This window comes from Papilio xuthus, unplaced genomic scaffold (genome assembly GCF_000836235.2).
Source record: "Papilio xuthus unplaced genomic scaffold, Pxut_1.1 DF829129.1, whole genome shotgun sequence".
NCBI lineage: Eukaryota > Metazoa > Arthropoda > Insecta > Lepidoptera > Papilionidae > Papilio > Papilio xuthus.
The window spans coordinates 952,907-970,687 of NW_013529520.1; the positions used below are offsets into that span (position 1 = coordinate 952,907).

Below are 17,781 nucleotides of genomic sequence, written 5' to 3' on the forward strand. Positions count from 1 at the left end.
AAGAACATCAATTTTACGTTAACAATCGAATAACCACCCTGTAGTTTAAAATTGTACTCTTCTACAAAGAAATGATAAAAATATTTACATCAAAACGATCTTAAGGATCGAGTATTTGGTTCGGTGGTTGGAATGTAATATTTCGTCATAATGTTTGCTCGTAGGAACGGATGTCAACGGCTGTCGTATTTTATTCACAACATGTAGTTGTTCATAGGAAATTCCATGTCATTGGTAATTGAAACAACATTAAAAATCAATAAAATATTTATTACTATTCTACTGGTTTAGTGGAGTGGGATCTCATCGAATCATAAAGGCTTAGTTAAATTATTATTAAAATATCTGTACAAAAAAATATTATCAAAAATAACATGGTTGTTTATAATTTACACTTAAGAATTAAATTACATTAAGATATATTTTTATTAATTAAATAAATTTTCAATAGGTGCTTAATAATTAAATAAAAACAGAAGTACCGTTAAACAGCATAATTTATCGGCATTTGAATTGGCACGTCAATAACTGGAGTACACTTATCCCTCACGTGCCAACATATCGCTGTTAAGATTCTTAAAATTTAGCAAACATAGAGAATATAAGACCTGCTAATATAATACCAAAAGAAGCGTTGATAGTTGTTCCAAGACTCTTAAGGCTCTTCATAATATCAGCTTTATGTGTGTCAGCCCAGGTGACTGTCGCGCGTGCTTTGCCCAAACCACCTCGTGCTGCGGTTACCGCCTGTTCGCTGCATTGACTGCACGAATTCAACCAGGCCTCAAACTGTGAAAGATATAACAACATACACAAGTGATAGACAGTTTAGATAAAGCAGATGTTCGAAATATTTCGGCAACGCATCTGCAGTTCCTTTGGTGTTGCAGATGTCCATGGGTGTCGTTGATCACCTCGGTGTTCCCGCCGCTCGTTTACCCCCTTCTCTTATAAAAAAAAATATATTTCCCTACAAAGATTTTATTACTAATCATCCGTAAAGCAAACATTAGGTGCAAATAAAAGTGGTTTACAACAGAAGTCTCAAACTAAATCGTAACAATGTAAAAGCCGTTAACAATTTAAAAGGTCTAGATATTTGAGGATATATCAAACGGGTGTTTACCTCTTTCTAGGTCTGTCTGATTAAAATCATCAAAATTATAAAATAGTCCTATTTTTCAGGGTTTCGTCTGATTAGTGAGGTTCCGAAAATAAGAATCTAACCCACATTCTTTATCCTAACACTTAATCAGTTTTATGAATCATTTAATTTTTCGCAGTTTCCTATCGAGAATCTCTAAAAATAGTGTAAATAGGTCAAATGAGTCGTACGAATCGCGGAGCTAAAAATGATTGTGTTTGCAAGGTCACGAACAAATTTACAATACGGTAATGGCGGGCTGCCAGTGTGCATAACTGTTTAATAAATGTCATATTAGCACCAACAATGACCTTCTAACCTTCACTAGGTTATCGAGATGTTTGTTGTAGGTCATTTATTCGATTATTTGAGCATGCAAAGATTTGTAAGGTTATTTGAATCAGGATTTTTTGTTACCATCAATTGTCTGAGTTAGTTCTATACTTAATTAATGCTCAGATACTTGCAGTCTTACTATCTTATTACTATTATAAATGCGATAGTTTAGATGGATGTTTGTTACAAGGCATCTCCGGAACGGCTCATTGGATCTTGATGAAATTTGGCACAGATGTAGAACATAGTCTGGAAGAACACATAGGCTACTTATTGAGAGTCCTTTAATTCCGCGTGGATGGAGTCGCAGGCGACAGTTAGTATTTATCCCTTATAGATTGTGGATAGGTTATTTTGAACCCTTAATACGTTAAAAGCCAATCCGGTCACCGGTGATCGGATCTCTGCACGCATTTAAACGCTATCTAGGGCACTTGTGACTTCAAGGTTTTTTATAATATCTGCGAAACCTAGCTTCTGATTGAACCAGGTATATTTTGAAGATTCGACATTACGCATCTATTTCTAGCAAAAAGTTTTTAGTGATTTTTTTTCTAATTCTAATATGGCGTTTAACGTGTCTTCCCTTCTTATTAAGATCAGAAAATCTCCGTCTCTGTGAGGTGTTTCGATTTTTTTTTAACCATAAACATACGCAATAGTATCATATCTAATAAAAAGCGTTTTAACGCGAATTTGCCTTTATTGACCTTCTCTTAACTAATTGCTTTGTCACTGTGACCCGAATGACCGGCCCTCAAACAGTGCTTGGTGTTACGCATACATTCATTAAGAGCGCTTCGCTATTGTTTGACGAAGTGTTCCAACAGGGAATCCGCTAGCTTTTGAAACCGAGCTCTTCCACAAATGTAAGGGTTACGAAAACAAAGATCTAATTTGCTGACAAAAACAGAAAGGTGCTAATTACTAACATAAATAATAATAATAAAGTTTTTTTTTATTTCCATAACTATTTTCATGAGAAATATTTGTTAGGATTGTTATAATTATGTGTTCAGATATGGATCCCACTATGGGTGAAGGCCTCCTCCAACTTTTTCCAATCAGTTCTGTTCCGGCCTAGAATCCAGTCTCTCCCTACTTCATTTATGACGTCATCAGACCACCGTTTATTTGGTCTACCTATATTTCTTTTTCCACTTGGCCCAATCACTAATATACAAGTAAAATATTATCGCAAAAATATTGGATAAATGACTTGATTAGTACATCTTTGGGTGGTCTTCGTCTTTGAAATAGAGATTTGGTCATCTCGTATCGAATTTGGGACTTACCTTTGTAAATTCATCAGTAGTTCGCAAGCTGGTGGCGATAGTGGACAACACTGAGTCTATTGATGTTGTATATCTGTGAAAAAAATCAAATTGTAATCTATTACTTAAAAACAGTTGAGAAAATATTAGACAAGTCCTTGCGGCAGAGCACTTACATTTCATTCCAAAGTGTAAAATTCTGTTGCAAAGCTTCAAGTACAACAGGTACATTCTTGTAATTAGACAGAACACTGGACACGGGGACTGTCAAATCTTGTATCCTTATAGGACTGTCTTCTACTTGCGATGAAACTAAAAATCTGAGAATAATATCAATTTGAACATTATAATTTAAAATATTGAATGCAACTTAAAATCTTTAAGTGGCACTGAAATAAATAAAAGCACTCAGTTGCTATTTTTTAATAGAAGAAATTAGCTGATGGAAAACAGCTTAGTTTTTTTTTATTATAGGAGAAGGGGGCAAACGAGCAACGAATCGCCTAATATTATTTGATCCGACGCCCATGGACATCCGCAGCGCCAGAGGAACCGCAGATGCGTTGCCGGCCTTTAAGGAAGGTGTACGCTCTTTTCTTGAAGGCCCCTAAGTCGTAACTGTTTGGAAATACCGCTGAGGACAGGGTGTTCCACAACGCGGCAGTGCGAGGCAAAAAATTACGCGAAAATCTCGTCGTTGTGGAGTGCCAGCCATCGAGATGGAAAGGATGGAATTTGGCGCTCTGTCGACTCGTACGAGTTTATAACGAAACTATTTTTTGATTGAATTCAAAACATCTGACTTGAAATAAAAGATAAAACAATAAACGACCAACAATATAATAAAACCGCACAATCGTATCATAAGTTCAGCAATAGATATATATTACCTATTAAGTTGAGACTTATCAGTTGTACAGCCAAGTATCTCGCCAATAATCCTGGCTTCATTGGCCACATTGTGAGTGGACATACGTCGCCACAAGAAGTCATAATCATCAGCATTGCCATATCGCAGACCGGTGCAATAAGCAGCAACTCTGAGACTTGGAGATATCCTGTAATATAATGAACCCTTACATATGCATATAGCATTCATATTTTTTGGTTAATTAATCAAATAGTAGAAGGCTAGGGAGGAGTGTCGGCGCCACGTAAACGTGGTCACCGAGACCTGATGACCTTGACCAGTCTGAAAAGACTGCAGCGACAAAGAAGAAGAACTAGAAGACTTCCTAGTTTTCATTCTGTACAATTACTTGAGATAGATTGTGATACTTACTCTGTGCCGTTCTCTTTGAGTCTCTTAAATAATCCAAGACTATAATCCACACAACCTTGGTGTCCCAACTTGCAAGCGAATTCTGTTATTTGAGCACGATTTCTAAGGGTTACAAAATCGTCCGTCGCTTTGTCTTCGTAGCCTATTTTGTTGATAATGTTGTCAATTAACTGTAGCCCATAGTCCTGAAATCAGATAATAACATCAAAAAATTAGACTTCCTTGGTTGTAACTTTAGACTATGAAAGGTATGCCTTCATTTATGATGTAATTACCTCAATGATTTCTAAAGCATCCGATCCTAGATAGAATGATCGTAATTTATTTAGACCTCGAATTGCAGCGTTCCAGACCGAGTAATGTGTTTCATCAGATAAAAATTCCAGCACCTCGTACAGAAGTTCAAATTTCACTTCGTCAGCGTAAAGAAAAGCGAATAAATCATTGACTATCTGAAATACAAAATTTTATTATTCATGCTTTTGTACTGTACCGGTTCCTGATAGCATTTCTTTTAGTATACGTTAGCAAACGAGCAGGCGGCCACCTGAATTCCTGTAGCCTATTCTTACGTCGCCAACGACGTGTATTAAAATTAAAAATTGTCAAAAATGTTATTTGTAAAATTGGTGAATATCTTACTTTAGCTCTGTTTAGATGATCAATCTTCTCCCGATCATTTCCTTTTAATGCAGCAGCGATCAGTTTCCAAGATTCCATATCATAGTTCACTCTGTATAAACCTAAAGAAAGTAACATTTAGAATGAATCCTAAAGCATTTAATAAAATATTTTCATAGTTATAACAAAGACACAGTTCCACAATTCTTTCATTAATTTAGATATGAAAAATGCTTCTAGCATAGTTTCTTATCTGAAAAGTAGTACGTGTAAACGTCTTTACCTGTTTCTTGCAAATTGAAAATAACCCAATGTTTGTCTGTAGTTTTAACCTGTACATCAATAGTCTCAGTTTTGTTATGCATTATAAACGATGGTTTGGTATTTTTGAAGTTCGGTAGCAGGCCCGTTGTTAATGTTATTGGAATCTTGTATAATTCATCTGATTGAATCGAAGAGTTGATGTAGAAACGTTTCTGTCAAGTAACATAACATAGATAAGATGATAACAACCATTTAAAAATAAAAATAAGAAAGAAATAAGAAGCAATATTAAAGACAAAACAAGGATTAGTAACCTACTAGCTATCGCCCGCGACTCCGTCCGCGCGGAATAACAAATAAATAATTAGTGTTCTTCCAGACTATGATCTACATCTATGCCAAATTTCAGCGAAATCCGTTCAACCGTTTTGAAGATAGCTTCAAACAAACATCCATCCATCTAAACATTCGTATTTATAATGTTGGTGAGATTAAATAGGTAGCGTAATATGAAGAAAAAAAATGTTATTTCTGTAAGCATAATAGAATTAACGCTAAGAACAAGCTACTAACTTGGGTTAAAGTAATTTTATTCTCCTCGTAGTTAACATCAACATGTAGCACTGGATGACCTGATTTCGATATCCAAGAACTCATTACACTTGTAATATCAGTTTCTGGATATGCCGATAGCGCGTTATATGTTACAACAGCATTGTGCAGACTCGTGTACAACCTATCTGGATAACCAACGTCGAATTCACTGCAAACGAAGTCGAATTTTAAATATTTATTGTAAAACCATAACAGCACGGAAGTTCCCGCGCATTATCTTTCCTCGTCGTCTAAAGGTAGGCAATTGCAATCTGCAATTGCTTATGTCTATGGTTAGGCAATTCAAGAATGTTTCCTCCTTTGCCATCTTATACTATTTATAAATAAGTACAAAAAAACATTGCCAAAGAAGTAAACATTTAAAGAAATCCTAGATTTTGCAACTTACTTGGTTCTCAGATAAGCGTTCAAACCAAATTTAAAAGCGTCGTCTCCAATCAGATGGTGCATCATTCTTATAACAGATCCAGCCTTTTGATACGTTACTGTACCAAAATGTCCGCTAATTTCAGCGGGAGAGTTGACATTATCATTGGTGATAGCGGGTGCCTCGGGAGAATCATCTGCTTCGTAAGCGGAGTACACTGATCCAGTCACAAGCATGTCACCTGCTCCTACAGCTGGTTCGATCTGTTGAAATTCCGGAACAAGACATATAATTTTTTATCAATCAAACGAATATTTGTCGGTTATTTAACGATTCTCAGTATAATTTAGGCGTAAAACCGTGAGGATTGACTTCACAACGATTTTACATTTGTCAAACTATCTTACCATTTCAGTTATGTAATCCTGGAAATAATTAGCGAATCCTTCATTAAGCCAGGTGTTACTCCACCAGTGGCATGTGACGAGGTTGCCGAACCACATGTGCGTTGTTTCATGAGCAACTATTTGCGCCACCCTGTACTTGTAATGTGGAGTTGACACTTCTGGCACGTATAACAGTAAGCCTTCTCTAAAATATTAAAAAAAATCACAGTCGGTTGTTTCCTTCAATTTTTTTAACTGAGAAACAAATTATTACCTGTATTTCACTAAACCCCAGTTCTCCATAGCTCCGGAACTAAAATCTGGCAACGCGACATGGTCCAATCCTATTTGGCTGTTTGTAGAATAATAGTCGATTCCGAAATAATTTCCCAAAGCATTTACGACCCTCAGACCAAAGTCAAAGGCATAGTCAGATTGATTCTTCGCCTCTGGTCGAGTGTAAACACCAAATTCATTCGATCCATTTATATTCACTGTTGCCTCAAACTCGGAAATGAGGAACGCAACCAGATAAGTCGACATTTTAGGTGACGGGTAAAACTGTTCCCGTACGTAGCCATTTGATCTAAAAGTTTTAGTTTGTTAACGTAATGTATAGATATTTGGAAATAAAATGAAAAAAATTGTAAGATCGCAATGATTATAAGTATGTTTCCTTACAGATTGACACTATTCTGTAATTTTGTATTAGCCCGTGTTTGCTTATAGCTGGCAGGTCTGTCAATCGTCAACGTAAAAACAGCTTTCAACGACGGCTCGTCGAAACACGGGAACACTTTCCTACCGTGCGTTGGCTCAAATTGAGTTGCACCCAACCATCTGAAATATACGATTTTATTAGAAGCATAGCAATAATATAATAAGTTTATGCAATTTTGTAATTATATAACATGTTACATTTAGAACATTTAAGTAAAGAAGAAGAGCTTATCGAAAATTGGCTTTGGGATTATCACGCGTTCAGGGTAATTTTGAAACCGTTAAAATTACGCAATTGCAGTAGGACACCTACTAACTTAAATACCTGAGACACAACCAGGTACTTTTTTAAATAGATAATTTAGAAAATAAGAACTAAGAGTTATATAAGATGGCGTAACCGAGCGAGGACTCAAAATTGCTCTATCCACAAGGATGCCAGAGTTTTTTTTTTATAACAGAAGGGGGAAAACGAGCAGCGGGAACACCGAGGTGTTCAACGACGGTTGGTTGGTTGGTTCAGTTCTTCAATTCCCAACAGTATGTCATACGATATTTAAGATTCAATTTTTATCATATGGAATACTGTGTTATACAATTGCTACGTTTGTGTTAAGCCTGTACAAAAATCCCCGTGATAAGTTGTTGATTTAGCAAGACTCGATCACATTATCTGCTTGTTTGTTCATGCTTCTTCACATTGTCATAGACAGATAACAGAATGCGGATTACTTTAAGTGGTCTATTGCTTTATCTCTTTCATGTTATGAATGTACTCGAATGACAATTTTTGCTAGTAATATGATGTATATTCTGATTATATCTGGCCGTATTTTGAAATATAACGAAGTGTTTTTTCCTTTTTGTTTCATTTAGTTGGCTCCTACTCTATGCTAAGTCACAGTCAATTTGCGGTATTATTCTATCGAAAAGATCCGCGACTTAAGCATTGAACTTTTAATTCATCATCATCATCATCAGCTCGCTATACGTCCCCAACGAGGGGCACGGAGCCTACCCTAAGTTGCGTGATTAGGCCATAGTCAACCACGCTGGCCAAGTGCGGGTTGGTTGACTTCACACATATCTTTGAATTTCTTCTCAGATATGTGCAGGTTGCATCACAATGTTTTCCTTCACCGTAAGAACTTCGGATATATATACATATGTAAATCGGAAATCGAAATAACATATTGGTACATGGCGAGATTCGAACCCAGGACCTGCAGATTGCAAGTCAAAGGCTTGACCACTGAGCCACCGACGCTCCGTACTTTTAATTAATATATGTAAAATTTATTCAAGATACTTCTAAAACTATGCCAAAACGCCACCATGCTCCGATTGCCTCAATTCATAATTGCCCCCATTAATCTCGTAAATCTAACTTCATCTTTAAGCCCACTGGAGTGATAACATAATCTTTATGAAATGAATATAATACTTACTTCTTAACTCCATTTTCATAATAATAATTTCTATAAAATCCTTTCAAATCTTTTCTTATTGGACCGACATAGACAATCTTTAAATTGTATTCAACATTTGCTTGCAATTCATTTTCTAAACTTATCAATGCAAATGTATATTTATCATCGAATTGTAAACCAGTTATTGAATTCGATGTGCCACCAGTGATAGTTATATTTGCTGCAGAAAATTTTAAATCCTCCGAATGTAGTTTTATTTCTCTAACATTGGTTGCAGATGTAAATTTAATAGTAACTTCTCCATCAAAAGTGAATGCTCTGTCATCAGCTGTATCAAAATACGGCGTGATTAAGACGGAGTATTCTGATGGAATTATTGGAGTATTCAGTCTATAGTTAGTATCACAGAATACATTCTCCAATATGAAAATAAGTACCACTATCTTTACTATATTTCGAAGCATTGCTGAAAGAGAAATATTTTATTGATTACTCGTAGAATTAAGTGTAGAAGTTTGCTTGATTCAATCGAAATTTAAAAGTAAATAACAAAAGACTGCCACACTTAGAGAAGTTAAATATTAAACAAGTTATTTAATATAGATTTAGTAGAAGACATTTTCAATAAGGGACGGCTTTAGCAATTGTATGAATTGAATACGAGAGTTCATATATTGAAACATAACATGTAAAGTTTAATTCATTCATTCCAGAAAATTTAATTCAACTAATCTGCGAAAATGTTATTGCAAATTAATTGGACACATTTAATTAAGTTAATGATAAAAGATCTTAATTGCAATTTGTGGAATATTATTATTTGGTAAGGTCAAGTTATTCATTACAAAGAATAATTATATTTTCCATATGACAAAGTAAAATTATTAATAAAATTAATTGTTATGCAATATGATGATCTAGATAATAATCTTATATTTAATTTATTTATCTTTATGTTAATAGGCTGTGTTTTTAAGATTATAAAGTACATTCTCCGTTGTTTTCTCAGCTAAGCCGCGGTACAAAAAGATGTCACGTGCCAACTGTTGCCTGACTATTCTCGAATTTATTTAAATAAAATTCTTATCTTAAAAGTACCAATTTTTTAGTTAACAATTTGATAATTAATAATTTAATTAATTACGTGATTTTCTACAATCAAAACTATTCGAAAATATATTGCAATCGGAGATCCTAGGAGAACCTAGAAGATTTGAGGGGATCGGAATTATTTACGCAAAAAAAATTACAATAAAATGTTATTGTATAGATGTTTTGGCAGCAGGATACCAACATAATAAAATAATTATGTTATTATTATTAACGTTTATAATTAAAATACATTTTCTAGATACTATATATCATGAAATTATTAGTGTCAATAATTCGCAAAAGTATGTGTATTGTCAAATTCCTATATTATTAATAAACTTGCAATTTTTTTTAATAAAATAATGGACATACCTGACGTGTTAGCTTCGACAGTATATTGTGTATACTATTCATGTGTATCATCGCATTAGATGTTTGATAAGAAACATCTCAAGTATTTACTTATCAAGGATTCGTTGATAAACGTTACCTTCTGTCTCAAGAGAAACTTGACAGATTCACACATTGTAAAGTAACTGATCAGTATTATGTTTAAAACTCTTGAATACAGTGAAGGTAACAGCGAAGAAACATGTATATGTCAGCGTAAAAATTTAATAACTGTCTGAAGTGAAACACCTTGACGTCACTGGGCTGAAGTCGTGTCCTAAAACTTAATCACCCCTAATTTTATAGTTCCCTGGGTAGGTGTAGTGTATGCATAAACGTAGTGTTGTTTGTCTCGAGCGTACACGCCATAAGTACATGCCGGAGAGAGGGGACGTCAGTCGATGTCAGACCTTTGAGCCGGCAACACGTGTCGGTACGTGAACGAGCCAAATATAGCACAACAAATGCTACAGTAGGGATGTACACCTACAGAATATTGAATTTTAAACGTTTTTCTTGGGACTTATCGGTAGACATATAAAGTTTTAAATTCGTTTGGTCAAAAAAAAAAGATTTTACAAAATACTGTTTATTATTTTCATTGTGGATTACAATACTAAACAATCTCCTTAATTTACACGTTGAATAAATTATTTACAGTTAAAATGATAATAATTTTAAAATAATTAAATAGTGTTAATGGCAGATTTAAATCTATCTTATCATCATTGCGATAGATGTAGTCAATAGCAGCATTATTGTTGGTACAACGATTGCTGCTGAACCCCTAGCTGCTCTTAATATCGCGCTAGCTCTGTCCGTGCCCCATTGCATGTTGGTGCGAGCTGATGTAATAGCGTTCAATCCAGTCTGGAACTCAGGAACGGTCGCCTGATTCGCTCTGAGCCACGCCTCCATCTATAAGAAAATTATCTTTACAATCATCTTACGATAACAAACGAGAAAGATTTGTGGTTATAATTGTAATTTTGATTTTAGTACGGACGCTACTAATAAAATTTAACTTACGTCCTGAAGACCTTCTTCATCCAAATAGCTTGCCAAATTGATAAGTACGTTATCGAACCAAGCTGGGAGAACAACACTGCAAGTGAAAAAAAATTAAATCATCAAATACATAGGAAAGTTCTTCAATTGTAATAAATCAGCTTATTTTAATTATCTTCAAACGCCTGATTGTTTTATGAAATTTTTAGTACCATACAATATTTCTGCTATTTAATTATAACAGGCGTTTTCGGTCTACAAGTGATAAAACTGTGTAAAGTACAAAGAGATTTACAAAATGTTTTTTGTTTTCAATTTTTATTGAAAATAGACAAGTAAAACTTTGTACTTACGCTCGTCTGATATCATTGACCCTTTGCTTTACAAACTGGAGAGCCACCTTGGCGTTGTTGCGATCTCCCATGTATAGGAATGTTAGTGCATTCACTCTGTCTTGTGCCTTAACGTCATCGCTGAGTACCATTTGTAGGAATCTAAAAAATACAATAAAATAACAGTAAAACATTTCAAATCCACATTAGTGCGGGTGTGAAGTTAAATAATATTGATACTATTCACTATTACTTACTCTTGTATAGCTCTTTCGTTTGTGGTACAACCCAAAGCTCTCAGCATGGCAACTTGATCGCCCATATTGTTAGAGTTCAGTCTTCGCTGGTAGAGGAAGCGCCAGTCCTCGTAACCACCGTCACGAAGACCCTCGCAGAAAACGTGTCTTCTCAAATTGGGGTTGACACTAAAATAAAATTGTTAAGAGTTGATTCTTTGGTTCATTCGAAAGTATCGCGTGACAAAGTATAATTTGCATATGAAGTAATGCAAAAGAGTAATCTGACGAAGTAACGTAAAAGGAAATTGACCAAACCTTAGAAGCCATTATGGGTTATTTATTATTTCACGACCAAATAGATGATAATATGTAGATTTGCAAACTACATGAAATGTTGCCAATCAATTTATATTCAGTTACTCATTTATTTTGTAATAAATATCTTAATATTAAGTTCCAGCTTATAAACCAATCTACCATTAAGTTATTCAATCTTTCTCGAGATATTATACTAAACTGATATATAAACACGGCTAAACACTCACGTATATACGTCCGGTGGGTGCCGCCACCTGACGAATATACGTGAGTGTTTAGCCGTGTTTATATATCAGTTTAAACAATCTACCAAATCATAGCCCTAATCTTGACTTAAACATATTTTTTCACCAAATTCTAGAATATATCTCAGTCAGTGTTAATATATATCATATAAAATCCAATACCTTACTCCATTTGTTCGTAGAGCTGTAAACTTCTCAACAGCATTGTTGAGGCATCCTTCATGACCGATGTTGCAAGCGTAAGCTAATATGAAGAATCTATTCAAAATGGTTGTATGGGTATCGGCAGGTCTAACGTCGTACCCAAGTTCATTGATCACGGCGTTCAAGTATCCAAGTAGGATCGCCTGTAACACATGAGAGGATATGATAAAAGACGCAGTCAAGTATATAGTTTTAGATATTTTTAGTTAGAATCATTTGGCGCGAATGGCGCGCTTTGATTGCAAAGTCAAGTGTCAGAATAATTAGTGAGGGGACATAAACGTTGACATTTTAGTAAAGCTGGTGTTGTGCCAGTACACCGGCAGTGTTGGATTTCTTCCTAACAATGGTTAAAGAGGTCGCAATAATAAGGACTGGCTTTATAGTGTGTTATTCCTATACCGTTTGACTGTGAGTTCCTATAGTCGAAAGTCGTAAAACATACTGTCTTCGATTAAATTAAAAAAAATTACTCACGTCAAACTCTGCGAGAGTATCTGGCAAATGTAAGAACCGATTCCTCAACCAAGTGAAACCGCTGACAGCGGGATACCAAACGAAGAAGTTAGTCTCGTCCTTCAAGAATTCTAAGATTTGAAATCCAAGGTTGAATGTTATCCTTTCGGATCTCATCAAAGCGAAAACATCGTCAACGATCTAAAAAAAAAAGACAATTGATTTCAAAATCTGAGCAGCCAGTTAAACTTAGACAACACGTTTCAGAGACTACATATGACATACGAAAGACAAAAAGAATAATAATAAATATTTTACCTGTGCTCTATTTAAGTAGTGTATGTTTTCACGGTTTTGTTTCAGAGCACTGGCTATCATTTCCCAATTATGGGTGTCATAGTTCACTCGATATATACCTAAAAACATAAACAACTAAATTATGTTACATTAAAACGGTTGATTTACAACTAAAGGTCTAAAAGTAATTAAGATTTAAAGACTGACGATAACGATGACAGTGTAATAAAAAAATTGGCGTTATTTTATTAACTATTCTTTTTTTTTAACATTAGCAGATTTTTGTGTAAATTTACTAATATTCCTTTAACCATTCCAAATAAGCTCTAAGCATGTGCTAGGATAGGGTTTACGGAAATCCGTACCTTTAGCCATCAGGCTATTGACGCTTCAAATGTTTACCGTCAATTGCCAATGTTGTTTATTTTTGTTACCTTTTTGTTGTAGATTAAAAATGACCCATTCGTGTCTGGCCTCCTTCTGTATACGATGAGTCTTGCCAGTCATCACTTCACTGGCTTTAAGATTGTTCCAGTCAGGGTTGCTGCCAGTTGTATAAGTGAGTGGAAGATGCCATGCTTGGTCTGTTGTCTGAGCTGACGCACTGATGAAGAATCTCTCCTAGAAATACAGAAGCAGGTTAGTGAAGAATAATGAAAACCATTTGTGAATCATTTAGCTCTTTTCTCCATTTTTACAGAGTCAGCTTACACACCTGAGTTAGTTCAATCAAGCCAGTATTCATATTGACATTAACGTTCAGTACAGGGTACCCACGCTCCTCCACCCAATATCTCATGAACTCTGTCATATTAATACTTCTGTCAACAGTCGAATCCTCTGCGACAGCTTTAGCAAAGCTTTGGTATAGGTGGAACGGAAAAGCATGTTCGTAAGACCTGAAAGAAAAGATTTACTACACAATTGCATCACCAAGATGTGTATGCATCAGTAACAATTTTAGATTAAACAGAAAAAAAACCTTCGAAAAGACGATGTAACTAAATTCTGTTTGACAATCAAAATGTAGAAATTGTTTGCACGTTTTTAAGGAAATTGTAAGTATGAACATGTAAGACACAGATTAAGTTAATGTGGAGTGCATAAACCTATTTTTAATCACAAATAAATAAAACCCGAGGTTACGAGATTATAATAATCAATATTTACCTATCAACCAAAAAGTAATTCAACGCCTTTCTGAAAGTGTTCTCAGTAACGAAGTGTTTCAACATGAGCAGAAGTGAGGCACCCTTGCTGTAGCTTATACCAGAGAAGTGGCCAGTCACTTGAGCTGGCGTATTCACTGTGTGCTGCAGGGCTCTAGTGGAAGCTGACTGGTCGGCGGACAGCGCACTTTGTAAGTAGAATACGTTGAATTGTGCTTCTAGCTCCATTGAAGGATCAACCTGGACAAATATTGAAATGGATAAATTCTCTGAAATCATATTTAAATGTTTTATAAGTAATAATACTTACCCCATCCATGGCAAAATATTCAAAGTATCTGGCAAAACCTTCGTTAATCCACACGTTGTCCCACCACCGGCAAGTGACAAGGTTACCGAACCATTTGTGAGCTAATTCATGGGCTGTGATTGTTCCTATGTATTTCTTGTCTAAGGCATTAGTCTCGCCTTCCTCGTACAGCAGACGAACTTCTCTGTAGAATAAGAAATATAAAATAAATTGGAACACAATCTATTTTCAAGGCTTTGTGCATAAATAAATTAAATAACGTAATAAAAGTAAGTACTAATAATAAAGTAATGTCTCACCTATAAGAAACGAAACCCCAGTTTTCTGTAGCTCCAGAAGCCCAATCAGGGACTGCAATTTGATCGTTTTTCATATCAGGTCCCATGGTATAATAGTCAATACCGAAGTAGTCCTCGAACCAACGTGTTAGGGGTGGTCCAACTTCTAGTGCATATTCCCCTTGTCCGCGAGCATTGGGTCGCGCGAGAATACGGTACGGTCTCGCAGCATCGTTATTATCTGCTATGACAGTAAACTCTTCGCTTATATGGAAAGTCACCAAGTACGCAGACATTCTTGGTGTTTGATGGAATACTTCCTTCACTCTGTCACCAACGCTATAAGGAAATAAATTATAAACAATCGCTTCGTGGTCGCAAACAAACGAGAAAATAACAATAGTTAAGTCATTATATATTTAGAACATGAATATTTTTCGAAGATGTCAGTATTTTATCTAAAGTATAATTGTGAAACTTACACAGTACTCTCAGCGATTCTCATATTAGAGTAACTTTCAGTGAAATGAATAGGCCGATAGATAGTGATATTGAAGGTTGACTTAAATCCTGGCTCGTCAAAGCTGGGGAAGACCTGCCTGGAATTGGTTGGCTGTAAATGTGTCGCGGCATACCAGCTAAAATAAGAACAACATGCATTAAGAAAACTTGTCTTTTTCACCATTAATGCAAAATTATGACTATGTCAGGATATTGTTTACTTACTGAATTCTTCCGTCACTTCCTTTATAACTTCCTCTAAACACGCCTCTGGATAAAGGTGTTTCGTTAATGTTCCCTAAATATCCAATAGTCAGTTTGTATACGCGATTATTTTCTAACGTGACTCCATCTCCTAAGTTGATTCTTAAAAAGTGAAACTGACGGAGACGTTCGAAAGGATTCATTGGATTCAGAAGTATCGGTACATTTGCCTCATCTGTGACTGTAATGTGAAGGATTTCTCGTACATTTTCCTGCACGATTAGGGAGTTGATGCCACTTCTCGTTGCCTGTAAAGTAAAAGCATTTTAAAATAAACTATCATCAAGATACTATTAGGGGCTATGCGAAAAGTAAGTTTTTGTATAAAGAAACTAAAGTACGCATTGTAAATTATATAATTTTAGACGAATGTACTAAGTCATTAATATTAAACAAAAGTTACGAGGAATAAAAGAAACTATTGCATTAACTAATAGATGATAAAAATACAGATAGTTAAGATAAAGTCATTAATCAAATACTTACTCTGACATAAATTGTAACTAAACCATCAAAGGTAAAAGCTTCTCTGTTAGAAGTTGCTTCAAAGTATGGAATTATTTCTGCATCGTAATGTATAGGATCTAGATCTTCTGGTAATCTAAACATGGTCTCAGCATCGCTGCGTTCAATTTCCACGTCAGGAACATCGAAATCCAAGGGAAAATCAGTTTTGACGAGGGTTAACAAAACGGACAATATTGTCAGTTTTATTATTAGTGACATTTTCCTGAAAATATACATTTATTATCCATTAAATATAACTGAAATAAGAGATTAAATCAATCCTAGATTATTTACTGGTATGTTCTGCTCTTATCTGTTTTATTGAAATTGCTTAACTCCCAGTGTTAATGCTCTATTTTCTTACAATCGTACATGTTTGAAGACTTTTTAAATTTTGTCTAACACAATGAATACTTGAACTATACAAATCTTCTGACTGAAACTTAATTAACCGACGTGGCAAATAGTGGAATAATAAATAAATGTTAATATCAAGGTCAATTATTTCTTACTAATATTAAACGCGAAAGTTTAGATGGAATGATGGATGGATGGATGAACGTTTATTAGAAAATATCTCTAGAATGGCTAAAGGCAATCTCCCTAAAATTTCGCACAGATACAGAACATCGTCTGGAAGAAAATAACCTTTTTTTTTCAATTTCGTGCGGACGGTGTCGCAGGCGATTCCTAGTATAAGTATATTTTTCAAATTTAAAATAAAAAAATGTAAATTCCACTTTTAATTTAAATTATTTAATATTTAAGAGATTAAAACGTACCTGTCCATTTTGACGGCCTCATCAAATGAACACACTAATAAAAATACACTTTATCACGCGTAAATAATTAATGACCTGTCTAAATTATATGGATTACTTGATATTTCTTGCATATTTTGATAACGATAAGATATAAATATTTAAAGGACGTATCAGTACAAAGTTATGTATTTTATACTTACTACTGTAAATTCATTTATATTTGGTTTCTTTCATATATCGTTTGTTTGTTTAAATGCGCTAATCTCAAGATGTACTGGTCCGATTTGAAAAGTTCTTTAATTGTTGGATAGTCCATTTATAGAGGAAGGCTTTAGGCTATATAACATGATACTGCGACCAATATTTTTTTTTATTACGCACGGACGGAGTCGCGGGGGACAGCTATTATAGGATAAATTTTCAAACGTGCCTTCTATCATAAAATTAAAAATCAAAACAATAAATTTCTTTAAGTTATTACATTTTTTATTACATAACACTTAATTACTATCTTATTAAATGTATTTTAAAGGTATTAGTTAACTAAGTGTAATTTAAGAACTATTTAAAGGTACCTATAGACATCTATTTACAGATATTTTAGTTTTTTAAGACACTTGCCATTTCTAGTGTTCTTATATCTACAACATTTTTATCACAGTCTGTTGAATGGTTTAGGAATGATCAGAAAAAAGATAAGTGGATTAAATTATCACACAATTAATTTGACATTCATAAACAAGTTGTAGGATTAGATAAACAGAGGATTTTTTCATAGTGAAGAAAAAATTAAGCAAAAAATATTATAACTAATCCCGGAATGTTGGAAAGACGTTACATTTCTTAGTAACGTTTCTTTATTGGAAAAATATGATAGAGATTATTCAAGATGTTTCCAAATCCCATATTGTTTTTATCGCAATAAGATTAGTATTCCGATTTTGGAAACACAGATCAGAAAAATACAC

General features: G+C 34.6%; 2 protein-coding genes across 2 annotated transcripts; both read right to left on the bottom strand.

Moving 5' to 3' along the window:
• Positions 1-410: 410 nt before the first annotated feature.
• Positions 411-9,979, bottom strand: LOC106120378 (membrane alanyl aminopeptidase). The gene is made up of 15 exons (XM_013315716.1): positions 9,904-9,979; positions 8,458-8,905; positions 6,971-7,129; positions 6,564-6,875; positions 6,311-6,494; positions 5,925-6,166; positions 5,495-5,684; positions 4,941-5,133; positions 4,679-4,779; positions 4,312-4,488; positions 4,037-4,221; positions 3,645-3,812; positions 2,931-3,074; positions 2,776-2,848; positions 411-789 (listed from the first exon to the last, which is right to left on the bottom strand). The coding sequence occupies exons 2-15, from the start codon at positions 8,901-8,903 to the stop codon at positions 577-579; spliced, it is 2,787 nt and encodes a 928-aa protein (XP_013171170.1). The 5' UTR covers positions 8,904-8,905; positions 9,904-9,979; the 3' UTR covers positions 411-576.
• Positions 9,980-10,507: 528 nt separating this feature from the next.
• On the bottom strand, positions 10,508-16,915 carry LOC106120353 (membrane alanyl aminopeptidase). The gene is made up of 16 exons (XM_013315680.1): positions 16,832-16,915; positions 16,029-16,272; positions 15,504-15,790; positions 15,260-15,415; positions 14,799-15,116; positions 14,500-14,683; positions 14,191-14,429; positions 13,736-13,919; positions 13,455-13,641; positions 13,042-13,139; positions 12,745-12,924; positions 12,226-12,410; positions 11,519-11,686; positions 11,283-11,423; positions 10,951-11,026; positions 10,508-10,839 (listed from the first exon to the last, which is right to left on the bottom strand). Exons 1-16 carry the CDS (start codon positions 16,837-16,839, stop codon positions 10,636-10,638), a joined length of 2,859 nt encoding a protein of 952 aa, XP_013171134.1. The 5' UTR covers positions 16,840-16,915; the 3' UTR covers positions 10,508-10,635.
• Positions 16,916-17,781: the final 866 nt, after the last annotated feature.

Bases quoted from the DNA above. Each gene is read 5' to 3' on its own strand.
- LOC106120378 (XM_013315716.1), bottom strand. From the start codon at position 8,903: ATGCTTCGAAATATAGTAAAGATAGTGGTACTTATTTTCATATTGGAG. The intron at 4,780-4,940 runs GTAAAGACGTTT...TACTTTCTTTAG, and splicing joins TTTCAATTTGCAAGAAACAG to GTTTATACAGAGTGAACTAT. The intron at 4,489-4,678 runs GTAAGATATTCA...TTTGTATTTCAG, and splicing joins ATCATCTAAACAGAGCTAAA to ATAGTCAATGATTTATTCGC.
- LOC106120353 (XM_013315680.1), bottom strand. The intron at 15,416-15,503 runs GTAAGTAAACAA...TTCTTATTTTAG, and splicing joins GGAAGTGACGGAAGAATTCA to CTGGTATGCCGCGACACATT. The intron at 14,430-14,499 runs GTAAGTATTATT...ATATTTGTCCAG, and splicing joins AATATTTTGCCATGGATGGG to GTTGATCCTTCAATGGAGCT.